The 25,973-nt window shown below is 46.8% G+C and overlaps 5 protein-coding genes and 1 non-coding gene across 6 annotated transcripts; 3 read left to right on the top strand and 3 right to left on the bottom strand.

Annotated features, from left to right (window-relative positions):
* Positions 1–1,123: 1,123 nt before the first annotated feature.
* On the bottom strand, positions 1,124–3,938 carry LOC9634832 (DNA-binding protein SMUBP-2). Its single transcript, XM_002981821.2, has 14 exons — positions 3,710–3,938; positions 3,545–3,649; positions 3,422–3,490; positions 3,274–3,363; positions 3,132–3,215; positions 2,920–3,084; positions 2,680–2,867; positions 2,560–2,632; positions 2,456–2,509; positions 2,138–2,395; positions 1,868–2,074; positions 1,566–1,814; positions 1,377–1,511; positions 1,124–1,326 (listed from the first exon to the last, which is right to left on the bottom strand). Exons 1-14 carry the CDS (start codon positions 3,914–3,916, stop codon positions 1,156–1,158), a joined length of 2,055 nt encoding a protein of 684 aa, XP_002981867.2. The 5' UTR covers positions 3,917–3,938; the 3' UTR covers positions 1,124–1,155.
* Positions 3,939–4,071: 133 nt separating this feature from the next.
* On the top strand, positions 4,072–6,315 carry LOC112350528 (pentatricopeptide repeat-containing protein At2g35030, mitochondrial-like). Its single transcript, XM_024686863.1, has 2 exons — positions 4,072–5,661; positions 6,241–6,315. The coding sequence occupies exons 1-2, from the start codon at positions 4,072–4,074 to the stop codon at positions 6,313–6,315; spliced, it is 1,665 nt and encodes a 554-aa protein (XP_024542631.1).
* On the top strand, positions 5,699–5,772 carry TRNAI-UAU. Its single transcript has one exon. It is a non-coding gene; the product is annotated as a tRNA-Ile (tRNA).
* Positions 6,316–7,662: 1,347 nt separating the features above from the next.
* On the bottom strand, positions 7,663–10,205 carry LOC112350527 (pentatricopeptide repeat-containing protein At2g13600-like). The gene is made up of 2 exons (XM_024686862.1): positions 10,164–10,205; positions 7,663–9,945 (listed from the first exon to the last, which is right to left on the bottom strand). The coding sequence occupies exons 1-2, from the start codon at positions 10,203–10,205 to the stop codon at positions 7,663–7,665; spliced, it is 2,325 nt and encodes a 774-aa protein (XP_024542630.1).
* A 447-nt stretch (positions 10,206–10,652) lies between these two features.
* Positions 10,653–17,006, top strand: LOC9634209 (auxilin-like protein 1). The gene is made up of 12 exons (XM_024686907.1): positions 10,653–10,716; positions 10,771–12,234; positions 12,405–12,450; positions 12,564–13,233; positions 13,325–13,394; positions 13,470–15,677; positions 15,864–15,972; positions 16,027–16,121; positions 16,184–16,249; positions 16,302–16,391; positions 16,458–16,634; positions 16,703–17,006. The coding sequence occupies exons 4-12, from the start codon at positions 12,701–12,703 to the stop codon at positions 16,739–16,741; spliced, it is 3,387 nt and encodes a 1,128-aa protein (XP_024542675.1). The 5' UTR covers positions 10,653–10,716; positions 10,771–12,234; positions 12,405–12,450; positions 12,564–12,700; the 3' UTR covers positions 16,742–17,006.
* Positions 17,007–17,452: 446 nt separating this feature from the next.
* LOC9634830 (protein PXR1) lies at positions 17,453–18,912 on the bottom strand. The gene is made up of 3 exons (XM_024686908.1): positions 18,741–18,912; positions 17,880–18,684; positions 17,453–17,817 (listed from the first exon to the last, which is right to left on the bottom strand). Exons 2-3 carry the CDS (start codon positions 17,947–17,949, stop codon positions 17,558–17,560), a joined length of 330 nt encoding a protein of 109 aa, XP_024542676.1. The 5' UTR covers positions 17,950–18,684; positions 18,741–18,912; the 3' UTR covers positions 17,453–17,557.
* Between the last annotated feature and the right edge of the window lie 7,061 nt (positions 18,913–25,973).

Below are 25,973 nucleotides of genomic sequence, written 5' to 3'. Positions count from 1 at the left end.
TATTCTTTAGAAAACTTGTAGTAGGAGAGGTGTAAATAATATAGCTATAGTTTCCTCAATCCAATAGTCATGATTTTCTACTTTTAAATTTTCACTAATTCAATTTATAATCAAAGTTTAATGTTATTATTTTTACTTATCACCAATACAAACTGATGTTTAAATTATTGTAAAATAATGATAACGGGATACAAAAAATCTGAAGTGATTATCAATGAAGTAGTTTTAGAGTGATTTCAAGTACTTTTTTTATCATTTCCTAATCATGCTTCAGAGAAAACTTACTATTAGGGACTAGAGTTTCAGCAAGAATTAAACCTTAAAATTGGTGTTCAAGTTTGATATCTACGTAGTTTTTCTATCCTCATTATGGTTTATAGCATGTGTGCTTCTGCAGCTCTCCCAGGGAAGCAAACTCCTCTGAGGAATCAAAATACTGGTCGATAAGGATCTTTAAGTAAGAAACATATAGCCACGAATTATCGTGCCCCTCCTTTGAATTCCTCTTCCAGATCCATCAGCAGCTAATTTTTCAGCTTGTTTGAGAACTGCATGGCTGTATCGAGTGAGTCGGTTCCATCTACTTGGACATCAGCTGCACAACACTGGCCAAGAACTGTTTGTCTTGTCAATGTAATCTTTCTGTTGCTCAATTTGCTCACCGGTGGGGCTTTCCCAGCGGGACAGCAACAAGCTTGTCCAAAGTGCGCTGCATCACCCATGACTCTCCTTGTTGAGACCCTGGTATAAAATCTGGCACCTGGTATGCCGGTTCCAGGTCGAGAGCTTATCGTTGACGTCCGGTCCGAAGAGCACTTCTGCAATAGAGATGGTACTTTGTCAGAGGCTCCCGATTAGAGGATTGCAGCAGCGGGTTTGTGATAGAGGGGAGAAGGCTGCACGAATGCTCACTCGTTGGAGCATGTCAAGGTCAGAATGATCACCTGTGGAACTACTGCTGCACTAAAAAAACCAGAGGTGGAAAGATGTTTCACAACCAAAGCTTTTAATCCAAATATCATTTGATAAAAGAAAGGTAGAGACACACGTCTGGTCAAGGATCAAGAGCTTGAAATAGATCCGTAAGCGCAAGTGAAACAATGAGATTGATCGTGGCAATGTGTCTCAAACGTTAGCAGAGAAACCGCAATTAAGTCATTGATAATAAAGACCATAACAATATTCTCCATGCTTCTCAAAATAATCCAAAAGCCGCTTGAGAAATGGATCTTTTCCCACAGTGTCCGAATCACATATGACACAGCATTGCCTTTTTGCTCTTGTAACTGCAACGTTCATCCTCCGCTTGTCACTCAAGAACCCAACCTAAAGCAAAAGCTTTTAGTGTCACTGCTACCTCAACAAGAAAACCACACCTCCTTTTTATCGTTGGAGCGAACCATGGAAATTATCATTGCTTCCTTCTCCCGGCCTTGAAAACCGTCAATAGTGCTGATTTCCACTTCCAGTAAACGCTGTTCCTCATTTCTCATGCGCCTCAGAACATTCACCTGCATTGCATGAAACTTAGAGACAACATAAACTCTGAAACAATATATAGATACCTGGGCCGCATACGGTGTGACTATTCCGATGTCAATAGCCTTAACTCCGCTTTCTACGAGTTTTTGGGCGTGAGTAATAGCAATGCGGGCTTCGCCTTCGTTGAAAGAGCTCTCAGTCTCGTCCTTTGACTCTTCCATGTCGCAGCCACAGATGTCGATGAGGACGAGCGTGTGCTCAGTTGCAGGAGTTTTCTTGACGCCATCTAGTTCGAATAATTTGCGGCTTGCCACAAGCTCGTGTGCTTGAATCTGGTAAAAAGCATGTCTCGCTGTCAGTCCCAAAAAGTCCAATCCGTACCGACCTTGCCGCCATAGAGCTCGTGGGAAGACCAATCCATAATGTGCTCGTGCATACGGTACTGCACTGTGAGCATTGTCATGGCTTGACTGGCATACAGTCCTGCCAGGCGTTCAAATAATGTTGTTCCAAAGCCTTGCTTCTCGGCTTCTTTGCTCAGTACTGTTGGAGCGAGCTGGAGATGGTCGCCAGCGAGAAGACATCTTCGTCCCTGCACAAGTACATAAAAACACACTCGTTCTATCCCAAAACAAGAATGAAAGAATGGTATTACCTTTAAAATGGCGATCCAGCAAGCCGTCTCAAGGGCCTGAGCAGCCTCATCAAGAACAACGACATCGAAGTCAACCTTTTGCAGTTGTGCAGACATGGCTCCAGTCAAGGTCGTGAGCACAACAGAGGCACCTTGAATGACATCCGTGACAGCCTTTTGTTGTCTTTGGCGCTCTTCCTTCGACAATTGGCGCAGCTCTCTCCTTAGCTCGTCTCTGCTCTTTCGATCTTTGGCCTTTAGAATCTTCGCATTGAGAACCTGGACAACGAAAGAGAATGCCATGCAGTTCATGAAAAACAATAGGAATGAAAGACTTACACTAATCTCCTTTCTGATGTCCTTGGCTAACGAGCTGTTGTCGGTTTTGAGTACCTGCAAGAATCCCCTTTTGAGAAAGCTTGACGAAAACTGAAAATGCTTGCCTGAGCATCCAGTGCACAGTCAAGAACTTGCGGCAAAAGACGAGCTGGATGTCCCAAGCGCACAACCTTCACCCTGCGTATAAAATTCAAAAAACAATGACGCATGCAAATTATACAGACTTGTGGCAGGCGAGTCTTTCCACCATGTTGTCCACGGCAATGTTCGAAGAAGCGCAAGCAAGAACTTTGAGCCCCCGCTTAACCTCCTGCAAAATAATTTCGACCACTGCCGTCGTCTTCCCAGTTCCAGGCGGACCATGAAGTAGCATCACATCTTGTGCGCTTAGAGCCATTTTGACAGCTTTAACCTGATACGATGCAGATCATTTCTCAAGAAAACTAATGGACAACAACGCTCACCTGAGACTCGTCAAGCTCTGTGTTGTAAGGTTCATACGTGGCATGTGTCTTGGAAAACGAGGGAGGCTTCTCGCCGAAAAGCACAGGAACCAGATCAGTTGCTGGACCTCTTGAAACACCCTTGCCAAGGTCCAACAATGTACTTTTAAGTCTTTGATAGGTGACCTGAACCAAGGCCATTGTATCATCAGCTTCGTGACTAGAGTACCAACCTCATTCGCGACTTTCTCCAGCCTAAGAAGCGAATTAACGCCTTCGTCTGGAACATCATCCATAGCAACCGTGATAGACTTATCCTACCACCAAAAGACAAGCGAAAACATCAGGAAGCCACAAATCACAATCCAGCCACACCTTTATGCGGTAGACAACACCTTGACCCAGGGATTCAGCTGCCGAGCCTCCCTTGTTTGGCTTTAAAAGCACAACATCGTGTGTAGACAGCTGAAGAGCAATGAAGAAATTATGCACTTAAACACCACAAGAACGTAAACAAATGTACCTTGTGAGACGGAAGAAGCTCTCCAGAATTCGGTTGCAAGAGAAGCAAAGACTTTCCCAGCAATCCTGCCTGACGAATCGAGAAAGAAATATGAAGCAGCTGCAAAGTGTACAAGCCACTCACCTCGACACCAACACACTTTAATCCTTTCAAAGCCGAGCCACGCTGCTGTAGAACGTCAGGGTTCGTCATTCCAATTGTTTCGGTAGACGCAGCAATCTCCGCCTCCTACACACGAATCCATCCACAAAATCACTCGAAATATCGCTGAGGAATCCACACAGTCACCTTCTCCAGCTCGAGAAGAGGCAGCATCTTGCTCACAAAGCTCTCCAGAGTCACCTTGGGAGCTGGTTTCGCCGGCTTCTTCATCTTGGTAGCAGCAGCCGATGGAGACCCCGCTGACGCCATTGCGAGAGCGCGCCTCGATGGATCAGCCGCTCCCGCCTGGAAACCCTGGAAACCCTGGAAGGGAGACGAGCAAAGCGACGGCATTCTTCTCTTCCATCATCCCTCACCTCTGTTCTAGGGCAGACAGAGGAATTTATATACTCTGCCTAGCTTAGCAAACGGCCTCGCGTTCCCACTGGCCCCCATTGTTTGGTAAATCTTTAGCAAACACTAGCCTTGGTAAATCTTCCCAATTGCGAATGAATTGTCATTTTCTCGCTCAAGCGCATCCAATCCACTCGCAGCTCCTTGAGTTCTCGCAATTGGATCGATCCAGCGACGGTATCCTCCACTCCAATCGGCTGATCGAGATGTATGGGCGCTGTGGCAGCCTGGATCAAGCCAAGCGTGTTTTCGATTCTATCTCCAGCAAGAACAGATTCTCCTGGGTGATTTTCCTGTGTGCTTGCTCCGAAAATGGCAATCTCGATCTTGCCAAGCTAGTCTTTGATTCTATTCCAGAACCAGCGATGAGCATCGTCGCTTGCAACGCCATGATCACGGCTTACATGCGCTGTGGGTATCTCCGCGAGGCGCAAGGGGTTTTTAATTCTATGCCTCATTGGAACACGATTTCCTGGACCTCGATGATCTATGGACTTGGAAAGGCTGGATTTCTAGAAGAAGCAAAACGGATGTTCTATAGAATGCCAGAGCCCAATCTAATCTCATGGAATTCTCTCTTAGCAGCATTTGCCGAGGCAGGGCATGTTGTGGCTGTATCAAACGCTTTTGATTTGATGCCAATGCTAAGCATTGTTTCTTGGAACACACATCTAGTAGTAGCACTACAAACTAAGAATGTAGCAATGGTAGATCTTGTGTTTGGATCCATGCCGGAGTGGAACTTGCGCAGTTGGAACATAATTCTCGCAGCAAATGCCCAAGAAGGACATCTTGACATTGCCAAGTCTCTCTTTGATTCAATGGAGAGCCGAGATCTCGTCTCCTGGACCACGATTCTCACTGGATTTTCCCAAATCGGGAGGCTAGACGAAGCCAAGAATCTCTTCTTGCGAATGCCGGAGCGCAATCTCTTCTCGTGGACTGCTCTAATCACCGCATTTGGCCTGGAAGGCCGGATCGAGGAAGCCCGATCGCTCTTCGATCAGATCCCCCAGCACAGCATTGTTTCCTGGAACTCGATCCTTGCAGCGCACGCGAAAGCTCTAGACGCTGATCATGCCGGGGACATCTTCGATTGCATGCCCGAGCACGACCTTATCTCGTGGAATTCCATCCTTTCGCTACTCGCATCCATCGGCTGCCTCGATCAATCGCGGGCTTTGTTCGATTCCATGCCCATCAAGAGCCTCGTGTCGTGGAACGCGATCCTCACAGCCCACGCTCGATCGGGCGATCTCCTGGTGGCAATGGAGCAATTCTTCGATCGAATGCCGGAGCGCGATGGATTCTCCTGGAGCACAATGCTCTCCGCCCACACGTCCCATCCCAGTGATCACGATGGCCCAAATCACTACGCCCGCGCTCGCGATCTCTTCCACCAGATGCTCCTCACAGACCTTCCCGACGCAGTGTGCTTCGTCTCCGTGCTCGCGTCGTGCAGCCACACGGGATCTCCGGCCGCTGCCCGCCAGTTCTTCGTCTCCGCGGCGATGGATTACCAGATCCAGCCATCGAAACAGCACTACTGCTGCGTGATCGACTCTCTCGCACGATCGGGCTATGCGATCGAAGCCCGCGAGCTCCTCTCATCAATGCCATACAGTGTTTCCTCCAAGGATGCCGCTATCCTCCTTGGCGCTGTTCCGTACTCTGGGAACTCTTTTGTACGACTACCATAAGATAAGCTTGATTAATGTCAAAGCTCCCTTAGCTCAGCTGGTCAGAGCGTTGGTCTTATGAGCCGAAGGTCGCGAGTTCGAACCTCGCTAGGAGCACCTCCTTGGGGATATAAGCTTTCACAGCTTGTTTTCTAAACTAACCGGAAAGAAATGGATCTTTTCTCTTGTAACAAAACATTCATCACTAGAACAAGTTCTAGTGCAACCCAGGTTTCATAGTTAGTTTACACTTGTACTCAATTAAAAAGCATCAAATGGAGGAAATATATTGTACATTGATCATAAAACATTGTTTGTTATATATATGACAAACAATCATGATTGAGATATTTTATTACTCTTCACCGGAAGTGTGGTGTAACTTTTTACCCCTGTTTACCTTTCAGTAGCATATGTTGCTCACTTTGTACTTTGCTTTTTTGTGCTTGGTGATATTTTCTACATTAATTTCTTTTCTAGCTTATAAGGAAAATATTCCCATCAGGGACACCTTCTATTTCTCTACGAGTAAGTTCGATTGCTTTCGTTTTTTATTTCTAAAACTTTGTTTGTGTACAATCACAGGGTTTCGGAAAGCTATCTGATCACAGGGACTGCACATTTGAGGCGCTCACTGTGCAGTTTAACATGCAAACCTGATCTCTGGACTCTCCAGACATTGCTCGGCATTTAGGTGCATTTTCACTACGAGCAGATGATGTGTCCAGACACGGGGTCTATGTAGCCGGATTTCAAGAAGTTGGTCAACCTGAACTGACCTATGCTGACCGCATCTCGTTCCAGGGCAAGTCGTTTTGATTCATAAAGTTTCTCCTTAAATTCCCTCAAGTTGACCATTCTAAAGCTTTGAATGGTTTAGTTCTGAAATTCTTGTACGGAGCATGAGCTGCTCCAGGGATGATCTCCAGTTTGGAATCACTCAGATGCCTGTTGCCAAATCCACATATCAAAACCAGCACAATCTAAAAGCTTCTCTTACCTCTGCAAACGGTGAGCAAGTTCCACAGTAAAGATTTGATCATTCTCCCCCCCACAGAATGAGCACGTCCTAAAAAGCATTCATCCTCCACTTGTCACTTAAGAACACTTCTCCGGGTGAAACTACAAAGGGTCGAATTTGGCCGTAAGAGGTTCTCGTCCAAATCCTCCAGTGCCTCAAACACAATCTATGTTCTTTCACTTCTTCGTCCATGTCACTGCAGCAGCCTCCATTGGCATCGTCTTCGCAACCTTGAGTGCTTCTTCTGCTCGTCGATGAGGCAGTGGTAGTGATCACTCCTGGGAGTGAGACCAAATCTCTCTTCCATGTCCGAGAAGTAACGCTTGCCTCTGTGGACCCGGTGTGGCTGCAAGCCGTGCCAGAGTTATCTCGTCTGGATTCAGGCCTTCGTCGACCACTCGCATTTGGAGCATGCTTCTGGACTTTGATTGGTTTGATTGAATTATTTTCTAATGCAAAACTATTTTAAGTTATTATATGAATAAAGTTTCATGGAGCGCTTTTGAAACCATGCTTCCCAAAATAATCGGAAAGAAATGGATCGTTTCCCAGAGTCTCTTGTAACAAAACATTCATCCTCCACTAACAAAACCTTTTATCAAATCCTTTTTATTGTTGGAGCAGAACATAGAAATTATCATTGCTTCCTTCTCCTAGCCTTATTTCTTCCATGACCCTCTAGCAAAAATCGAGGAATCCCTCTCTGTCAAACTATTTCCACTCTTCGTCCATGGCATTATTTCTGAAAACTGTCAATAGTCCTGATTTCCACTTCCCAGTAAACGTTTCTGATGCACCTTAGAACATTCATCTGCATTGCATGAGGTATCCATTTCACAAACTATTCCAATGCCGGGACGTATGTACTCTGGGAACTCTTTGTATGAGATAAGATTGATTAATGTCAAGCTCCCTTAGCTCAGCTGGTCAGAGCGTTGGTCTTATGAGCTGACTACAGGAGCACTTCTTCAGAGATCTACAGGCTTTCACAGCTTGATCGTTTTGTTTCCTCCAGATGAAACTACAAATGGTCGAAGTTGGCGATAGACATTGGCCATGAGGACGTAAGATCCCGCCTGGTTCTCGTCCAAAACCACCAGGGCCTCAAATGCAATCTTCGCAACTTCTATGTTCTTCCACTTCTCACACGCGACCAACACGATCGTCCATGTCACCGAAGTAGCCTCCATTGGCATCGCCTTCGCGACCTGGAGTGCTTCTTCCAGCAAGTTTGCTCGTCCCAGAAGATCGATGAGGCAGTGGTAGTGATCAATCCTGGGAGTGAGACCAAATCTCTCTTTCATGTCTGAGAAGTAGCGCTTGCCTCTGTGGACGAGCCCGGCGTGGCTGCAAGCCGTGAGAACTGTCACGAGAGTTATCTCGTTTGGATTCACGCCTTGGTCGACCATCCCAACGAAGAGGTCGAGAACTGCCATTGCTTCGCCTTGGTGACAGTATCCGGCCATGAGCGACGTCCAACTCGCAACGTCGAGCGCTGGAATGCAGTCGAAAACTTGGCGAGCTCGGACCATGCTTCCGGACTTCCCGTAGAAGTCGACCAGACTGTTCCCAGCAGTGAGTGTTGTTTCCAGGCCGAACTTGCAGATTTCCCCGTGGATCACTCTTCCAGTTCCTACAGCCGAGATGCTGCCACAGGCCTTGAGGGCTGCCACGAATGTATGAGCGTTTGGACGGCAACCTTGACTTTGCATTCGAGAAAAGATCTCGAGAGCTCGGTTGCCTTCTCCAGCGTCGGCATAGCCGAGGATCAGAGCTGTCCACGAGATTATATCCGGAGGAGAAGCCATCGCCTCCAAACTTCTCAGAGCGTCCACCATGCTTCCACACTTGGAGTACATGTCGATCAGGCTGTTCGCTACGAAAGTCTCCGTGTGATGCTGCTTGCCGCTGCTCGCTGCCTGGGAGTGAATCGCCATTCCTTTCTCCAAAGCCGTCACCTTGACGACTTTCCCGTCGATCTCTTTGCCAACTTCAGCCTCCGCGAGACAGACGACGGCCTTGAGAGCAGCCACGAACGTCTGGGAGTTTGAAGCACAGCCCTGTTGTTGGAGCCGAGCGTAAACTTCCAAAGCGATCTCCTCCTGCCCGTTGTGTGCATACCCCCAGACAAGAGCAGTCCACGAGACAACGTCGTGACGGCTCATGCTGTCAAAAACTCGTTGCGAATCCACCATGCTTCCACACTTTGCGTAGAAATCCACCAAGCAGCTCATCAGGAAAATGTCTGCTGCCGTGATATACCCGAGCCTTGCCGCTGCCGAGTGCACTGCCATTCCTTTCTCTAGCGACACAGCCTTGAGGAACTTGTTAGCATCGCTGCGGTCGAGCCTGTGCTTGTCTGTGACTTCTTCTTTTGCTGCTATGCTTGTGCAAGCCTTCACGGCCGCTAAGAAAATCGTCCGGGTCGAGTAACTCTGGGACGAGCTCGAAGAAGAAGAGCTCGCATCGAAGAAGGCACTCGCTTGCTCGAAAATCTCTAGAGCGATATCGCCGTCACCATTGTGTGCATAGCCTGAGATAAGAGCAGTCCACAGCACCAAGTCACTGTAGCTGCGATCGTCCACTCGATCGAAAACCCAGCAAGCAGTCACCATGCTTCCACACTTCGCGTAAAAGTCCACCAAGCTACATGCTACAAAACCATCCGTGTCCAATCCGCCCAGCCGAGCTCGAGCATGGATGGCCATGCCTTTCTCCAGACAAGCCATTCGATCCTCGCGAACTTTTCCTTCCTTCTTCTCGTCGATCATGCTGCTACAAGCTCTGATCGCAGCCACGAAAGTCTGGGAATTCGGAGCCTGCGGAGAAGAAGGATCCTCCGCCTTGGCACGCTGCATTTCAACAAAGAGCTCGAGCGCAACCTCCCCTTGCCCGTTCTGTGCGTAGCCAAGAATGATGGAGCTCCAAGAAACCACGTCGCGGTGGAGAATCCCATCAAACACAGCCCTGGCCTCCTCCATCCTCCCGCATTTGGCATACATATCGATGAGCGAGCTCGCCACGAAAACGCTGGAATCCAGCCCGCCATGGATGGCTTCCAGATGCGCCTGGCGGCCGCGCTCGATGTCTCTGGCTCTGCTCGCGGCCTTCAATGCCGCCAGCAGCGCCGCCGCATTGCCGCGGCGGCTCGATTTCCAGTGACTGACCTCGTTTCGATTGCCCGCGCCCTGGCCCTGGCGCTGGAATCCACCGCCATCGCTCACATTGCAACGCAAATCCAGTGTCCCTCTGTTTTTAGGGCACGCGCCCTAACCCAGATAAGAGCCCTAATGTTTAAAATTTTAAACTTGGGGGCGCGGCAAATGCATCGTCCTCGCTCGTAGAAAAGCTTTTGACAATCGCGAATTGATGGGGAGGAATCCATCGATTCCGCAATGATGGGTGAGCTAATCTAGACATATTTCTTTTCTCCTCATGGTGCTGGCGATGGAAGCAAGCAATCAAAAGCGGCCAAGCGAAATCAAACAATCATACCAAAAGCAATGCTTAGCGCCACGAAGAACACCATGAAACCATCAAAAAACAAGCATACACAACCCAGACAAAATCTTTTCTCCACAGGTACGGTGTGGACCTCGGAAGAAATTCGCAGGGATTGTTTGACATTGTTTGTCAAAACCCATGGAGATGAGATTTGTTTAAGAGTTTTCTTTGAGAACGATGAGCGCCAGGCCAGCCAGCAGGCAACGGACAGCTACCTACGTAAGGACTCCTCACACAAATTCTCGGATTCTTTGATAGAACACCCACGAAACACACAGAGCTTTGTTTTAGCTCATGCGATTGATCGATCGGTGACTAGAAAACAATTTCTTCTCCTGTTTGCAACATGTCCACGTCCCTAGAGGTCTGCTCCACGCTGCTCGTTGCAGCAAGGATCTACAGTAGCTTAGCGAGAGAAAGAAAGCTTTCTTTCGTTGGCTGCCCGTCCCTGTCCGCAAATGTTCTAAAGTTTCTTTGGACACATTAGCCTAGAGAGTGTGAAGAACAAAAAGTGAAGTTAGCCAAGAATCGTGCTGGTATGTTCCCGAAGCCTGCAAAGTTTTGGAAATTGTCCCTGGAAACGTTTGCAGGAAGTTCCAGTAGGTGGACTCATAAGGGAACGCTACAAAAGGACCAATGGATTGACGAACAATCGATTTGATGGACGGAAGAACAACTCATGTTGGTTGGGGGCGTAGCGTCGAAGAGAAAAGTGGTAAGTACTTACTCATCCCCAGTCGAATCGATCCAAACTTCACGTTTTTGCGACTCCCCGGCTGTTGGGCGATGGATTTTCTTAATGTTACTTTTTCCTTGTTCATAACGTGACACGACATTTCGTGATTTTCCTTGATCTTGTGGCAAAAATGTGCGACTTTGATCGATCGCTTGGTGGGTTTTGATGGGTTTTCTCTCAGCTATAATGGGCTCCAGCTAGTTTTTTGCGGATCAAGTTCTCGAGTTGGAATGATCGATCCAAACCACCACTGTATATAGTGCTCTGTATTTGGCCGGAAGTTCTTCCTTTTGTCTCATCAGGTGGGAATGCGTAGCCCATCCCGCGGCGAAGAAACTTCCCACATTTGGTCCGCGCGGGTTGGCCCCCGCCCACAAATCTCATGATTTCGCTGGCAATGAACAGTTGAACTTGTGACTGTGAGGAAAAAAATAATTGGGGGAGAAGTTTGCTCGATTTCCCAAATGGGTAGCAGCTAATCCTGCTCCAATCCGTGTTTGTCCCCCACCCATGAAGAAAAAATCCTGGAATCTGCGAGGAACTGATCGCAATTTGGCCAGAAAAAGAAAGATCCCAAAGGAAAGTTCACTAGGTTCTACTGTGGATCGATGAGGGAATAGGGAGAAATTGTTAGCTACCCGCATTGCTTGCGAGATGGAGCTCCAGCACCAAACCCATGATTAAAGATTGCGGCTTTCTCCAGCCAAAGCCTGGAACGCCACCAGCATTCTTCTCCAAGAGCTCTGCCTTTGCTCTTGAAGAACACACAAACAAAAGCTTCCCTTTCATTCATTCAAGCTCAAAGCTCTGCTGCTGATCTCTCGGGCTAAAGGAAAAGTGGAATTTTTTTTTTCTGCTGCTCGCTTTCTCTCTTTTGGGTTTTGGTTTGTGTCAGTGCGAAGAAGCAGCTCTTTGCTTAAAGACTGCGTTGTTCTCTCATGAGACTTTGTTATCTCCTCTCTTTTCCTCCATAGCCAGCCTACTTATATTGTGTCGTTTTCCACTGTCTTCACAACGCCCAGTTGCGAAACACCACTCTTTTTGAGCTGTTGGACGCTTTCAAAGCGCTCGCGAGCTCTTTTCTCTGCTCCATCTCTCATCTCTCTCTCTCTCTCTCTCGGAAAAAGGATCCCTTCTTCTCTTTTCTCCCAAGAACAGCTTGCGCTTCCAGCATTTCCTCGTTTTGCCCCGAGCTTTTGTTTTTTTCCTTGCGCACACAATGCACACAAGCTGCTACCCGACGAGCAGCGAATGGTGGGTTCTCGTTCACGGACTGATCGAGCCAAAGGAGCAAAAGTTCTTCCTCTCCTCCTTCCAGGTTCTTCGACTCTCCACTTTCTCCTCCACGCCCTCACGATCTGTGAATTCTTTTCTCCTTTTCCTCTCTTTTCCTCCATGGACTGCGCTTGCGTTGCGCTTAAGCTGTGGGTTCTTTCGCTTCATTCTCGGCACTAACAGTGAAATCTTTCCCATGTTTTTTTTCTCCAGAGGTGGAATTTTTCTTCGGGGCCATGAAAGGCAGGAGCTATGCAAGGTGAGTAAATGGATATTCTTCTTCTAGAACAGGAGAAAAAACAGTTCTTCCTTTTGCCTCTAGCTATTAGAGTCAATGCACGTTTTCACTCTTCTCTCTGGGCTTTGCTACAGGAGGAGGAAGAAGAACACAAGAGTATATGGAAGCCGATGTGAAGAAGGGGGAGAAGGTCTAACCGGAAGATCATCTCCATCTCTCACTCGTGAGTAACTCGACTTAGAACTTGGATTTCCAGCTCCAGGGGGAAGAAATGGATGATTTTGGTAGCATTTTGGAGCGGGACTATGGACTTGGTCGGGCAGGAAAGGGTCGAATTGGCAGTAGAGGCAGCAAGAACAGCGGCAGTGGCCCAAAGTTTGATAGCTCCGCTAGGTTCTCGGAGAGTTTTGGTAGAGCCAAGCTTGGAAAGAGCGATTTTGGCGGAAGCTTTCGCGGCAGGAGCGATCAAAACCACCACCACAATCACTCCTCGGGCTATGGCAGTTTTGGATCGTCTTACAGCGTCTACGACGAAGTTTTCTCTTGCAATGTCCACTCCACCATCCCGGTGTTTGAGGACGTCTTCCGGGTGCCTTCGTCGAGGATGAAGGTGTCGGAGCTCCGAGACAATGAGATCTTCCGGGGGATTCCAACTCTCAAGAAGAGCAGCTCGAGAGTTACGTATGAGGATATCTTTGGTGAGGCGCCGGATGATTTATCGGGGCCGTTTTCGTTCGGGGGTGATGTTGCCGGGGCCAAGATCACCACTGCTTCCTCCGGTCTTGGGACTCCTCCACGCAAAGAGTATGTAACTCAAACTAAGCTTCTTGCCATAGCCATAGATTTATATTGTTTTCTCCTATCTTTCAAGTGCTCACAAACTTTTCTTGTGCAGTGCTGCTACTGTTGGAAGCTCCAAAGACGCTCCAGCACCTCCACAAGCTTTGGACGTGGCGGCTCTCAAGGTTGGCTGATCACAATCTCTTTTTTTCTCTCACTTCCTTAAGCTTGTAAACTTCCATCTTTTGTTTGATCCACAGAAGCCACAAGGATCGTTCCTTGGAATGTCACAAAACGGCGAGCAGCATCAAGATCTCTCGAACGATCAATTCGAGAGAGCTTGGGTGAGTGTTGGTGAAGTGAGCCTGACGACCAGGCCATCCGATATTCCTCCTCCAGTGCGAGCGGCACCAGCTCGATCGCGAGCTTCCAATCAAAGTTCTTTCGAAGAAGCTTGCCTGGAAAGGACTCACTCGGACTCGGGGCCGCCGCCGGTGCGAACTCCTCCACCTTTGCAACAAAACTCATCGTCCGAGCTGCTCGAGCGAGTTCTCAAGGAGAGAAGCGCTCACGCGGAGCTGAGCATCAGGGAGAAAGTTTTGGACTGGCAAAAGCACAACTTGGCCGAGGAGGAGAAGCTAACTTCTCCTTCGTCTCCACCACCGAGCTACGTCAAGCCGGATACTCATCCGAGCTCCAAGACAAGAGCCGAGACGCTGAGCAAACTTCGAGCGGAGCGAGCAGCCATCGACAGGATTGCAGCGGAAGTGGAGGTGGCGGCGGCGGAGCAAGCCAAAGTGAGAGCTGACAGAGCGGCGCTGGAGCACATCGAGAGAGATGCGAGGGCTGCCGTGTTCCAATCTTCTCGCGAGGATGGCAAAGATGGCGAGCAAACTATCAGGCTGAACGAGGAGGAAAAGGTGGCAGCTCCAATCGAAGAAAGCATGACTGGATCGCAAGAAGAGGCTAGAGCAGCTGTGGAAGGTGATGGCAAGGTGATCAAATCGGAAGTAGAAGAAGCCGAGAAGAGCTCTAGCGAAGCCATCGATGCTTCTACCTCCAGTCCAATGTTCCGGGAAGAAGAAGCTCGATCGAGCAATGACGTTCCGGAGCGCGAGGAAGCAGGAGCTCCATCAAGCAATGACGTTATGGAGCGCGAGGAAGCAGGAGCTCGATCGAGCAGTGGTTTGGAGCAGGAGCAAGGCTCGACCGATAATGATTTAGCGCCGCCAACTTTCGAGAACAAGGATGATGATCAAGAACGTTTGTCGAGCTCCGGAGAAGCTGGAGGAGCGCCGCAAATCCACAAGCTAGCGGAAGCAGTGGCAACAAGTCACGAGAAGGACCAGACCACCGACAGCGAATCCATCCTGAGCATCGATAGCTTCACGACGAACCAGCGGAGCGCGAGTACCCCCGGATCATCCAGCAACGCTCCTGGATCCGGAGCAGCGGCCAAGGATCATCAGGAAGAGGCGGCTCCAGAGACTCCAGAGAGACTTGAATCGACAATGCGAGATCACGAGAAGAGCAACAAAAGCTTGGAAGCGGAGGAGAGGAGGACGATCGAGGAGCAACGAAAGCGAGAGCTTATGGAAGAAGCTCGAAGGTCACGCGAGAGGAGCTTGGTGGCGAGGATCACAGCCGAGGTTCGCGAGAGAGCGGCGCTGGAAGCAAAGGCCAAGGCCGAGAGAGCAGCGGCTATGGATCGAAAGAAATCATCGAGCGAGCAGCAGCAGCAGCGGCGGACCAAACCTCGATTGAGAGAGCAATCGAGCAGCGAAGTGGTAGCCAAGGAGCTCGAGGATCGAGCAAACCCGGCATCGTCGTCCTCGTCGCCAAGTTCTTCGTCCACAGCAAAAGGTGGCGGAGGAGGAGGAACGCGCGTTTCTTTGCGCGAACAGCTCGAGAAGGAGCGGCTGGCGCGATCCGAGAGCTCTTCTGCTACTACTCCTCGTGACGATCCAAAGGATAGCGAGCACCACCGCCAATTCGGGAGAGCGCTCCGCGAGGATAGATCACTGGTGGAGAGAATGCGAGCCGAGGCTCGCGAGCGAGCGGCAGTGGCGAAGATAGAACGCGAGAGGGAGGAGCGCGAGCGAGAGAGGCTCGAGAGGATCGACGCTGCGAGGAGGCGCGAGAGGGAGAGGCTGGAGAGGCTAGAGAAGGAGCGCGAAAGGGAGAGGGAGAGGCTGGAGAGGGAGCTGGAGAGAGAGAGGGAGATCGAGCGAGAGAAGGACCGAGTGGGACTGGAGGAGAAGGCGGCGCGGGAGAGAGCCGAAGTGGAGGCGGCGGTGGCGGCGGCGGAGGTGGCGGCGCGGTTGAAAATGGAGAGAGCGGCGGTGGAGCGAGCCAACGCCGAGGCACGGGCGAGAGCCGAGCGAGCGGCCTACGATGCTGCTCGAGCTCCAGTGTCTTCCAGCTCTTCCAGGCCGACGAGCGCTCCCAAGCAACGCTTCGCAAACTCGGTAAGAGATCTTTCTTTTTCTCCATTTCTCGTTCGAGGTCGTGGTTCTTCCAACTTTTGCCAACTTTGAGTTGTTCTTCCTCTCACATTCTCGGGTTTTTGTTTTCGAGATCCAGCTTGTTTCGGTCTCGAAGTTGTTCTCGATTTGCACTTTTTCCAACTTTGTTCTTGTTTCTTCCTTTTCCAGGCATCGATGCCTACGTCTGGAAGCCAAACCGAGAATGGAGGCATTCGGAGGACAAGTTCGAGCACAAACTTGGAGAGCGATCGAACCAGCAATGTCAACTCAAACAGCAGTACGTCGTGTTGCTTCCTTCCATTGTTCTTAGCCAGTCTCTTTCGTGTCCCAGGTTTCTCTCGCGAGGATTTCCAAGAGTTGAAAGGAGAGACGCCAGAGCGAAGGAAAGCTCGCTTGGAACGCTACCGGAGAACCCAAAACCGCGCAGTATGTGGAAAAATTCTTCTTTTTCCTTCTCGGGGCTTAGAAAAAATGGATTTTGTTTGCAGGCACAGGCTTTGGCACAAAAGAACAAGCGCGATCTGGAGCTCCAATCCGAGCAAGCCGAAAGACAAGTAAGTCGGCACCGACCAAAGAAGAAAAATTCAAAACTTTCTTTGCTTCCAGAGATTGGCCGAGAGACTCGACAGCGATATCAAACGGTGGTCTGTAGGAAAAGATGGCAACATTCGAGCTCTCCTTTCAACACTCCAATACGTAAGATCCAAACTTTTCTTCGTGTTCTCTTCTAGTTTCCTTTACACTGCTCCATCGATCTCACAGGTTTTGTGGCCGGAATCTGGATGGAAGCAAGTAACTCTCACCGAGCTCATCAATCCAGCCGCAGTAAAGAAGGCCTACCGACGAGCAACGCTGTGTGTTCATCCGGACAAAATGCAGCAAAAGCACGCGAGCGTCCAGCAAAAGTACATAGCCGAGAAAGTCTTCCACATCTTACAGGTTCTTCGCAAATCCCTCTTTGTTTCAACACAGGGATGATTTTGTGCTTCTTGAATTCACACTTTCAGGTGGCGTGGAATCGATTCAATTCCCAAGAGATGCTTTGAACTTGCTGTGATGATCACGAATGAGTGGTAGACTCTCTTTAGTCGTAACTACGAGTGTGAGGCGAACGATTCAACATGTATAAAACGCGCAGACAAAGAAGAAAGAAGACTGGCGATCCATCCATCCTTCGATTCTCAAATGGTTGGATCCCAATAAGCTCAAAAGTTACAATCTGAGAATTTTTTGGGAGCGATCATACTTTTGCTCGTTCCTCTTAGAACATGAAATGTAAAATGTAGCAACAGCAAAACATCATTTTCCTGATGTGCCTCGAGGAAAGTGTTTGAAGAACTCTGGAAGAACTTAGACAATCATTGTAACTTTGGAAAATCTTTGGAACCTTGGAAAATCTGTGGAAAATCTTTGAAAGTCTTTGAGACTTTGAAAAGTCTTTGCGAAGATTCAATGAGAGTCAAGGTCTTTAGTCGCGGTCAATCGCCCGCCGCCACGTGAAAGACATGGAAATTCGTCACCTCAGTTCTTAGGTGGCAGCTCTTGTTTGAATGGAAGAAAATCTCATCAAGTTTTGGAGCACTCAATCCAGCAATGGAAATTCTTAGAGAACAATCGCTGAAATTGGCCAAAAATTCTCAAATTCTTCAAGTTTTGGAGCGCTCAATCCAGCTATGAAAATTCTTAGAGAACAATCGCTGAAATTGGCCACAAATTCTCAAAATCTTTGAGCCTCGTGAACAAAGAAGGAAAGGAAAACCCAAGAAAATTTATACAAAACTGACAATTTCTTTTTAAGAGAAAAAGGAAGATTTTTACAAGAATTCAAACGCTATCGCATCGATCCATCTCAAACTTTCACTTCAGTTGTAGTAGAGATTGAAGTTGTCGGTGTAGACTTGCACAACTTTCTTCTTCTTCTCCTCTCCTTTCTTCTTCTCCTCTTTCTTCTCCTCTTTCTTTTTCTCTTCCTTCTTCTCCTCTTTCTTCTTCGGGGGCTCGTAATTGTTCTCGATCGAGCGGAGGATCCCGTGATGGCAGCTGTTCACCTTGCGAACATCGTCCAGATCGAAGTTCCCGATCACAACCAGGCCAGAGGAATCGGATTCCACTTTCTCCACCCCTGTTTTTTCACACCCAAATGTTAGATGGGAGCAAACAAGAGAAATTTTCCCAGGCTCTTACCTTTGATCTTCTTGAATTCATCAGTCTTCCCCTTGCAGCTCGCGCAAGTAGACAATGACACCTTCTTCATGATGAATTGCTTGCTTGTGGAAAAACGAGCTTCGATCTCAAATCAGAATCCTTGCTTTCTTTCTTCACTCGGGAAAAACACACTTGCTTGATCTCTCTTGAGGAACTCGACTACCCTATTTAAGCACGAAAATCTTACACCATCGCAACAGCAAAACGCGTCGGGACACGATACGCTCGCTTTCTCTTTCTCTTTCTTCTTCCTGTAGTTACTTCGGCGTGTTTTCTCCCAGCGTCGACCGACAGTGTAGAAGTTCACATCCATACGAAAAATGGCAGTCCACTTTTGGCGGCCAAAAAAGCAGCTTGACGTCGGAACAAAAAGTTATTCTCGAGAGGCCCGCAAAAGTTCCCGAAATCTACCGGCATTTGCACAAACGCGGGAATATTATTTTGAGCTTCTCCAGATCCAATCAATCCTTCACGAAACTCTTGAAACGGTTTCTTCGCTCTTGATCCATCCCAATTGCCCAAAATCACAATTTGGCGCTCCTTAACAGTGGACTGTGTAGTGTTTTAGCTCACTTGCTGTAGTAATTGTAGGTGTGGGTGTAAACGTATACAACACTAGAACCACCGCCCTCCTTCTTCTCGTCCTTCTTCTTTGGGGGCTCGTAATCGTTCTCGACGGAACGAAGAACGCTGTGGTGGCAATCCACCGCCTTGACCACGTCGTCCACATCAAATTTGCCGATCACAACCAGGCCTGACGACTCCGATTCCACCTTATCAACTCCTGTCGAAAAAACCACACCAGATTCATGGTCTCCAGATCCAATCCAAAGATTATACCTTTGATCTTTTTGAGGGCGTTGATCTTTCCCTCGCAGCTCCAACAAGTAGAGAGTGTGACCTTCTTCATGCTTTCAAAAAAAGAAAAATAGATCCAACCGGGAGATTTTTCCTTGAAACTTGCTCTCTCCTAGGGAAAATTAGCCGAGCTGCTATCGCGCTTGCTCGTCTTCGAACTGATTTTATAGCTGGATTCTACGTTAAGCCATCGTAGGACGACGCGTCTACTACCAAATTCCTCGCTACTTCAAAACACGAGGCCCGCTTCTGGGGGAAGACCATTTCACCAGGCTATCGCAATGCAAAAGAAGATTTCACTCGTAGTTCTTTAAAAAAGATGAAATCTCATTTCTAAAGAAGATTGAAATTGATTTGCACAACCAGATCTTGTTTTCCTCTCTTATTTCGTTGAGAATGAAGTTGATGAAGAGGATCTTACATGCATAAGCATTTGCCTGGCTCTCCGGAGTAGGACCCAAGCCCAAATGTCTATAGACTATATCTATCTATCTATCTCTGTTTTTTTTTTCGCAAGTAGACAATGTCACCTTCTCCATCAGATGATGATCTCAGAACACGGCAAAAACAGTTCGACGTCGAAACAAAAAGTTGTTCTTGCGCTTGGCTCCATTTGTTTTCTGTTTTTTCTCTGTTGGTTCGTCCCACCTTGTCACGTAATCTAGAGGTATACATACATGTGCGAATCTACGGTAGTACGACCTGCAACAGCTGGAGCATTGTAGATCTTATCAGTTATTCACACCTGAGCACTTAATCTGTTGAAAATCCAATAATCCCTCACGAAACTCTTGAAACTTTTGCTTAGAACAGAACCACGGCCCTCTTCCTCGTAATCTTTCTCGATGGAGTGAAGAACTCTATGGTGGCAATCCATTGCATTGACCACGTCGTCCACATCAAAGTTTCCAATCACCACCAGGCCTAACGAGTCCGTAAGACGACGCGTCTACTTCCAAATTCCTCGCTAGTTCAAATTACGAGGCCCGTTTCTGGCGGAAGCCATTTCACCTAAAAGAAAATTTCCACACGGATCACAGTTTTATCGACGCGTCTAAATCTCGTGCCATCATGGATTTGTTTTGGTGTTGCAACTTGACACCCTCGTGCTCCCTTTCTGAAATCGCTGGAAGAAAAAGTCCATTCGAGCCGGGAGACCAAAGAAGCTTACATTGATCGCTTAAATCCAGAAAAGAAGGTAAGATTGAAAGGTCAGTCCACGTTCACGGACCATTTTTTTAAAGTTTGAAGCTTGAATAGCATTATATAATCTTCTAAACAATTCCAATCGCATAGCCTGGAACTCACTTGGAACTCCTCAGAAAATAAACCATTTATTTCTCTAAACAGGAGGAGGATCACTTTTAGGATAAAAATGATGTTTTGACGAAGTGAGAAGTTTACTAGAGCTGAGAGCCACCATAGAGTCTCCGGTGTGTTTTCTTTCTTCTTTCTGCGGGATCAATATTTTAGATTCGCTTTTGATCTCTGAACCGCATCGGTTTCAAGCTTTCGAAATTGCTTCACCTCCCATGAATTCAAGTATTTGAAGTGGAAGAGAAAAACTACTTCTATACACAAACACTATTTTAACTCACTTCCAGTACTGGTTGTAGGTGTGGGTGTACACATATATAACGCTAGAACCTTCCTCCTTCTTGTCTTCCTTCTTTTTGGGGGGCTCGTAATTGTTCTCGATGGAACGAAGGACACTGTGGTGGCAATCCATCGCCTTTAGCACGTCGTCCACATCAAATTTTCCAATCACCACCAGGCCTGACGACTCCGACTCCACCTTATCGACCCCTGTTCAGAGATTTCATGGAATCAGGGCCGCGATCCAATGCAAAGATTGTGCTATACCTTTGATCTTCTTGAGCGCGTCGGTCTTCCCCTTGCAGCTTTCACAAGTTGAGAGTGTCGCCTTCTTCATGCTTGCAAGGAAAGGAAAATGGATCGAGATTACTAGTTGCTTGCTCAAGATGTTTGCTCAGAAAACCGAGAAAGACGCTGCGAGATGCCTTGCTGCTACGTTTGCGGTTTTTATAGCTTGATTCTACGGTACAGTCTTTGTAGGACGACGCGTCACCACCAAATTCCTCGCGATTTCAGCGAATAGTCAAAGACGACCACAATGCAGAAGAAAATTTCACGCTGTCTAGATCCGCGTTGTTGCAACTTTAACAGTCTATTCTTCTTATGAAGAGGACATTCCAACTAGCTGAGAGACCGATTCATCAAAGCCGCAAAAGATTGTCGCGTTTGAGCCTAGAACTCAAGTTGAGCAGCAAATCATACAGCAGCAAATGGGTGATTCCCTACTAGAAGTGGTCGTTGCCACTATTCCGCACATCGCGTGGCACCGTGGGATGAACTTCATGATGTTCCTTCTTCTACTCTCTCATAATTGTCCTTGCGGGAACAATTTCGTGGAAATTTCGGCCCCAAAAAGCTGTTTCCCGTGAGTTCGGACCAGTTAATCGATGGTTGTTTTTTATAACATAAAAAAGGTAAGGTAGGAAAAAACTCTGCTAGTTTACTATTCTAGAACTCCACACCGATCGTATTGACTACGGCTGAGCACCGGCATTATTCATCAGTTTGATCAAAAAATATTCAAGTTTTGAAAATTTAATTCCATCCTTAAACCCTTACGTTAAATTGAGGGTTAAATTTTAAACTAAAGTATGCGAAATAAGAAACCCTAAGAACTTGGCTTTTAGATCAGAAACTCCTGAAGTTCACTTGCAATTGTAGTGATTGTAGGTGTGGGTGTAAACATATACAACGCTAGAACCACCGCCCTTCTTCTCCTTGTCCTTCTTTGGGGGCTCATAATCGTTCTCGACAGAACGAAGAATGCTGTGGTGGCAATCCATCGCCTTGACCACGTCGTCCACATCAAATTTGCCGATCACTACCAGGCTTGACGACTCCCATTCCACCTTATCAACCCCTGTTGTTCAAAAACAAGAAACGATATCAGCTTTCAAATTTCCAATCCACATACCTTTGATCTTCTTAAGCGCATCAGTCTTTCCCTCGCAGCTCCCACAAGTTGAGAGTGTCACCTTCTTCATGCTTGCAAAAGGAGGAAAAATGGATCGAGATTTTTTCTTGAACCTTTGCTGAGACTTTGCAACTCCGAAGAACACGCTGCGAGATGCCTTGCTGCTCACGTTCGAACTTTGTGGCGGTTTTTATAGCTGGATTCTACAGTTTAGCCACCGCTAAATTGCCAAATCGAAGACCATTTCAAAGCTTCTCTCTTGCATTGTATAGAAAGTTTTCAGAGCATACACTGGACTTTCACATGGGCTTCCCTTTCTCGTGCCTCACATTTGACGTCATTTGATGAGTTGCAGCTTTTTGAAATCGCTGACAAAACCCATGCTGGGAGACCAAAGAAGCGTCCTTGACTTAAACTTTTACCCAGAAGGACCACAATCGCGACTGGCCATCAACTTTGTCAAATCCATTCTAGCTGGGAGACCAAAGAAGCTTACATTGATCGCTTAAATCCATGGTAAGATTGAAAGGTCAGTGTACGTTCACGGACCATTTTTCTAAACTTTGAAGCTTGAATAGCATTATACATTCTTCTAAACAAATTAAATCTAGTTTGATACTGTGGCTCTCAGCTCTAGTAAAGAACTCACTTCGTCAAAACATCATTTTTATCCTGCAATTGAAAAGTGACTTCGTTCAAGTCTCCTCCTGTTGAGAGGAATAAAACAAATGGTTTTTTTCAGAGTTCCACTCTTTAAAATGTGATGACGCACGTTCATTTTCAAACTCTTAGGAAGAGAATTAATCTCCTCAAAGTTCAAGGTGAAGAATGAACCACATTCCTTTACAGTCAAATGCACCAGTGCGTTTTCTTTCTTCTTTCTGTGGGATCAATGTTTTAGATTCACTTTTGAACTCTGAACCGAGATAAATTAATGCCCTTGATTGAGACATCAACTTTCGAAATTGCTTCACCTCCCATGAATTCCACATTCAAGAATTTGAGGTGGAAGAGAAAATCTATTTTTACACACAAACACTATTTAACTCACTTCCAGTCATAGTTGCAGCTAGACGTGCAAACGTTCAAACGCGTCCACGTTTAAATGCCGTTTAAAACGTTTTTTTCAGGACAATCAAACGTTTACATGTTAAAGCCTAAAATGATTAAGAAAACACTAATATTTACTAAAGACACTTTAATCTAATATTAAGTTTATAAAACCCAACCGAATAACATACTAAAACAAATGAAAGAAGAAGCCGTTTCGCTGATCTGCTTGTCTCAGCACTGGACCAGTTCTCCGTGCTTGCCACCATAGATTCTGCTGGCCCCCCTGAACCCTGTGCGGCTTGCTGCAGCAGATGCCCATCATCGGCATCTGCTGGGTCTGCTAGCTCGAAATCGGAAAAACTGCTGCGAGGTTTTTTAAGGGTTCATGGCAGGAATTGGAGGACGCCACGAATGCTGGAGCTGGAAGCATGTGATACAAGCAGAGCGGCACTGGACATGTAAGTATTGTCATGAGATTCACACTGGGGGAGCGGAGCGAGTGCTGGAGTTTGGGCAAGAGGTGTGAAAACGTGCAAAGCAATGAGGGAGATCCCTTATGAAGTTCTGAAGAAACCCTAAAGAAACCTTTGTCTCTTTTCGCAAATAGTGCAAACTCGTTGGGAGTTTAGAACGGCGTTTTTTAACGCGTTTAAAACGTTACGTTTTTTAGTTTCATACGTTTTCCACTGGTTGTAGGTGTGGGTGTACACATATATAACGCTAGAGCCTGCTTCCTTCTTTTTGGGGGGCTCGTAATTGTTCTCGATGGAACGAAGGACACTGTGGTGGCAATCCATCGCCTTTAGCACGTCGTCCACATCAAATTTTCCAATCACCACCAGCCTGACGACTCCGATTCCACCTTATCGACCCCTATTGGGAAAACCGCACCAGAGATTTCATGGAATCAGGGCCGCGATCCAATGCAAAGATTGTGCTATACCTTTGATCTTCTTGAGCGCGTCAGTCTTCCCCTTGCAGTTTTCACAAGTTGAGAGTGTCGCCTTCTTCATGCTTACAAGGAAAGGAAACTGGAGTTGCTCGCTCAAGATGTGCCAGAAAATCGAGAAATACGCTGCGAGATGCCTTGCTGCTCACGTTTGCGGTTTTTATAGCTTGATTCTACGGTACAGTCTTTGTAGGACGACGCGTCACCACCAAATTCCTCGCGATTTCAGCGAATAGTCAAAGACGACATAATGCAGAAGAAAATTCCACACGTCTAGATCCGCTGTGTTGCAACTTTAACTGTCTATTCTTCTTATGAGAGACCGATTCATCAAAGCCTGCAAAAGGTTGTCGCGTTTGAACCCAGAACTTAGATTCCAAGTTGAGCAGCAAATCATACAGCAGCAAATGGGTGATTCCCTACTTGAAGTGGTCGTTGCCACTATTCCAACACATTGCGTGGCACCGTGGGATGAACTTCATGATGTTCCTTCTTCTACTCTCTCATAATTGTCCTTGCGGGAACAATTTCGTGGAAATTTCGGCCCCAAAAAGCTGTTTCCCGTGAGTTCGGACCAGTTAATCGATGGTTGTTTTTTATAACATAAAGAAAGGTAAGGTAGGAAAAAACTCTGCTAGTTTACTATTCTAGAACTCCACACCGATCGTATTGACTACGGCTGAGCACCGGCATTATTCATCAGTTTGATCAAAAAATATTCAAGTTTTGAAAATTTAATTCCATCCTTAAACCCTTACGTTAAATTGAGGGTTAAATTTTAAACTAAAGTATGCGAAATAAGAAACCCTAAGAACTTGGCTTTTAGATCAGAAACTCCTGAAGTTCACTTGCAATTGTAGTGATTGTAGGTGTGGGTGTAAACATATACAACGCTAGAACCACCGCCCTTCTTCTCCTTGTCCTTCTTTGGGGGCTCATAATCGTTCTCGACAGAACGAAGAATGCTGTGGTGGCAATCCATCGCCTTGACCACGTCGTCCACATCAAATTTGCCGATCACTACCAGGCTTGACGACTCCCATTCCACCTTATCAACCCCTGTTGTTCAAAAACAAGAAACGATATCAGCTTTCAAATTTCCAATCCACATACCTTTGATCTTCTTAAGCGCATCAGTCTTTCCCTCGCAGCTCCCACAAGTTGAGAGTGTCACCTTCTTCATGCTTGCAAAAGGAGGAAAAATGGATCGAGATTTTTTCTTGAACCTTTGCTGAGACTTTGCAACTCCGAAGAACACGCTGCGAGATGCCTTGCTGCTCACGTTCGAACTTTGTGGCGGTTTTTATAGCTGGATTCTACAGTTTAGCCACCGCTAAATTGCCAAATCGAAGACCATTTCAAAGCTTCTCTCTTGCATTGTATAGAAAGTTTTCAGAGCATACACTGGACTTTCACATGGGCTTCCCTTTCTCGTGCCTCACATTTGACGTCATTTGATGAGTTGCAGCTTTTTGAAATCGCTGACAAAACCCATGCTGGGAGACCAAAGAAGCGTCCTTGACTTAAACTTTTACCCAGAAGGACCACAATCGCGACTGGCCATCAACTTTGTCAAATCCATTCTAGCTGGGAGACCAAAGAAGCTTACATTGATCGCTTAAATCCATGGTAAGATTGAAAGGTCAGTGTACGTTCACGGACCATTTTTCTAAACTTTGAAGCTTGAATAGCATTATACATTCTTCTAAACAAATTAAATCTAGTTTGATACTGTGGCTCTCAGCTCTAGTAAAGAACTCACTTCGTCAAAACATCATTTTTATCCTGCAATTGAAAAGTGACTTCGTTCAAGTCTCCTCCTGTTGAGAGGAATAAAACAAATGGTTTTTTTCAGAGTTCCACTCTTTAAAATGTGATGACGCACGTTCATTTTCAAACTCTTAGGAAGAGAATTAATCTCCTCAAAGTTCAAGGTGAAGAATGAACCACATTCCTTTACAGTCAAATGCACCAGTGCGTTTTCTTTCTTCTTTCTGTGGGATCAATGTTTTAGATTCACTTTTGAACTCTGAACCGAGATAAATTAATGCCCTTGATTGAGACATCAACTTTCGAAATTGGCTTCACTCCCATGAATTCCACATTCAAGAATTTGAGGTGGAAGAGAAAATCTATTTTTACACACAAACACTATTTAACTCACTTCCAGTCATAGTTGCAGCTAGACGTGCAAACGTTCAAA

This window comes from Selaginella moellendorffii, unplaced genomic scaffold (genome assembly GCF_000143415.4).
Source record: "Selaginella moellendorffii unplaced genomic scaffold, v1.0 SELMOscaffold_51, whole genome shotgun sequence".
NCBI classification, from domain to species: domain Eukaryota; kingdom Viridiplantae; phylum Streptophyta; class Lycopodiopsida; order Selaginellales; family Selaginellaceae; genus Selaginella; species Selaginella moellendorffii.
This window is presented reverse-complemented; position numbering and strand designations above follow the sequence as displayed.

Excerpts from the sequence above, each read along its gene's own strand:
- LOC9634832 (XM_002981821.2), bottom strand. The coding sequence starts at position 3,916 with ATGCCGTCGCTTTGCTCGTCTCCCTTCCAGGGTTTCCAGGGTTTCCAG. Across the intron at positions 3,650-3,709 it reads CTCTTCTCGAGCTGGAGAAG|GAGGCGGAGATTGCTGCGTC; the intron begins GTGACTGTGTGG and ends ATTCGTGTGTAG. Across the intron at positions 1,815-1,867 it reads ACGAGCTCTATGGCGGCAAG|ATTCAAGCACACGAGCTTGT; the intron begins GTCGGTACGGAT and ends GCTTTTTACCAG.
- LOC112350528 (XM_024686863.1), top strand. The coding sequence starts at position 4,072 with ATGAATTGTCATTTTCTCGCTCAAGCGCATCCAATCCACTCGCAGCTC. Across the intron at positions 5,662-6,240 it reads CGTACTCTGGGAACTCTTTT|GGTTTCGGAAAGCTATCTGA; the intron begins GTACGACTACCA and ends GTACAATCACAG.
- LOC112350527 (XM_024686862.1), bottom strand. The coding sequence starts at position 10,205 with ATGGTGTTCTTCGTGGCGCTAAGCATTGCTTTTGGTATGATT. Across the intron at positions 9,946-10,163 it reads GCATTGCTTTTGGTATGATT|GGCGCGTGCCCTAAAAACAG; the intron begins GTTTGATTTCGC and ends TATCTGGGTTAG.
- LOC9634209 (XM_024686907.1), top strand. The coding sequence starts at position 12,701 with ATGGATGATTTTGGTAGCATTTTGGAGCGGGACTATGGACTTGGTCGG. Across the intron at positions 13,234-13,324 it reads GGGACTCCTCCACGCAAAGA|TGCTGCTACTGTTGGAAGCT; the intron begins GTATGTAACTCA and ends TTTCTTGTGCAG. Across the intron at positions 13,395-13,469 it reads TGGACGTGGCGGCTCTCAAG|AAGCCACAAGGATCGTTCCT; the intron begins GTTGGCTGATCA and ends TTTGATCCACAG.
- LOC9634830 (XM_024686908.1), bottom strand. The coding sequence starts at position 17,949 with ATGAAGAAGGTGTCATTGTCTACTTGCGCGAGCTGCAAGGGGAAGACT. Across the intron at positions 17,818-17,879 it reads TGAATTCAAGAAGATCAAAG|GGGTGGAGAAAGTGGAATCC; the intron begins GTAAGAGCCTGG and ends GTGAAAAAACAG.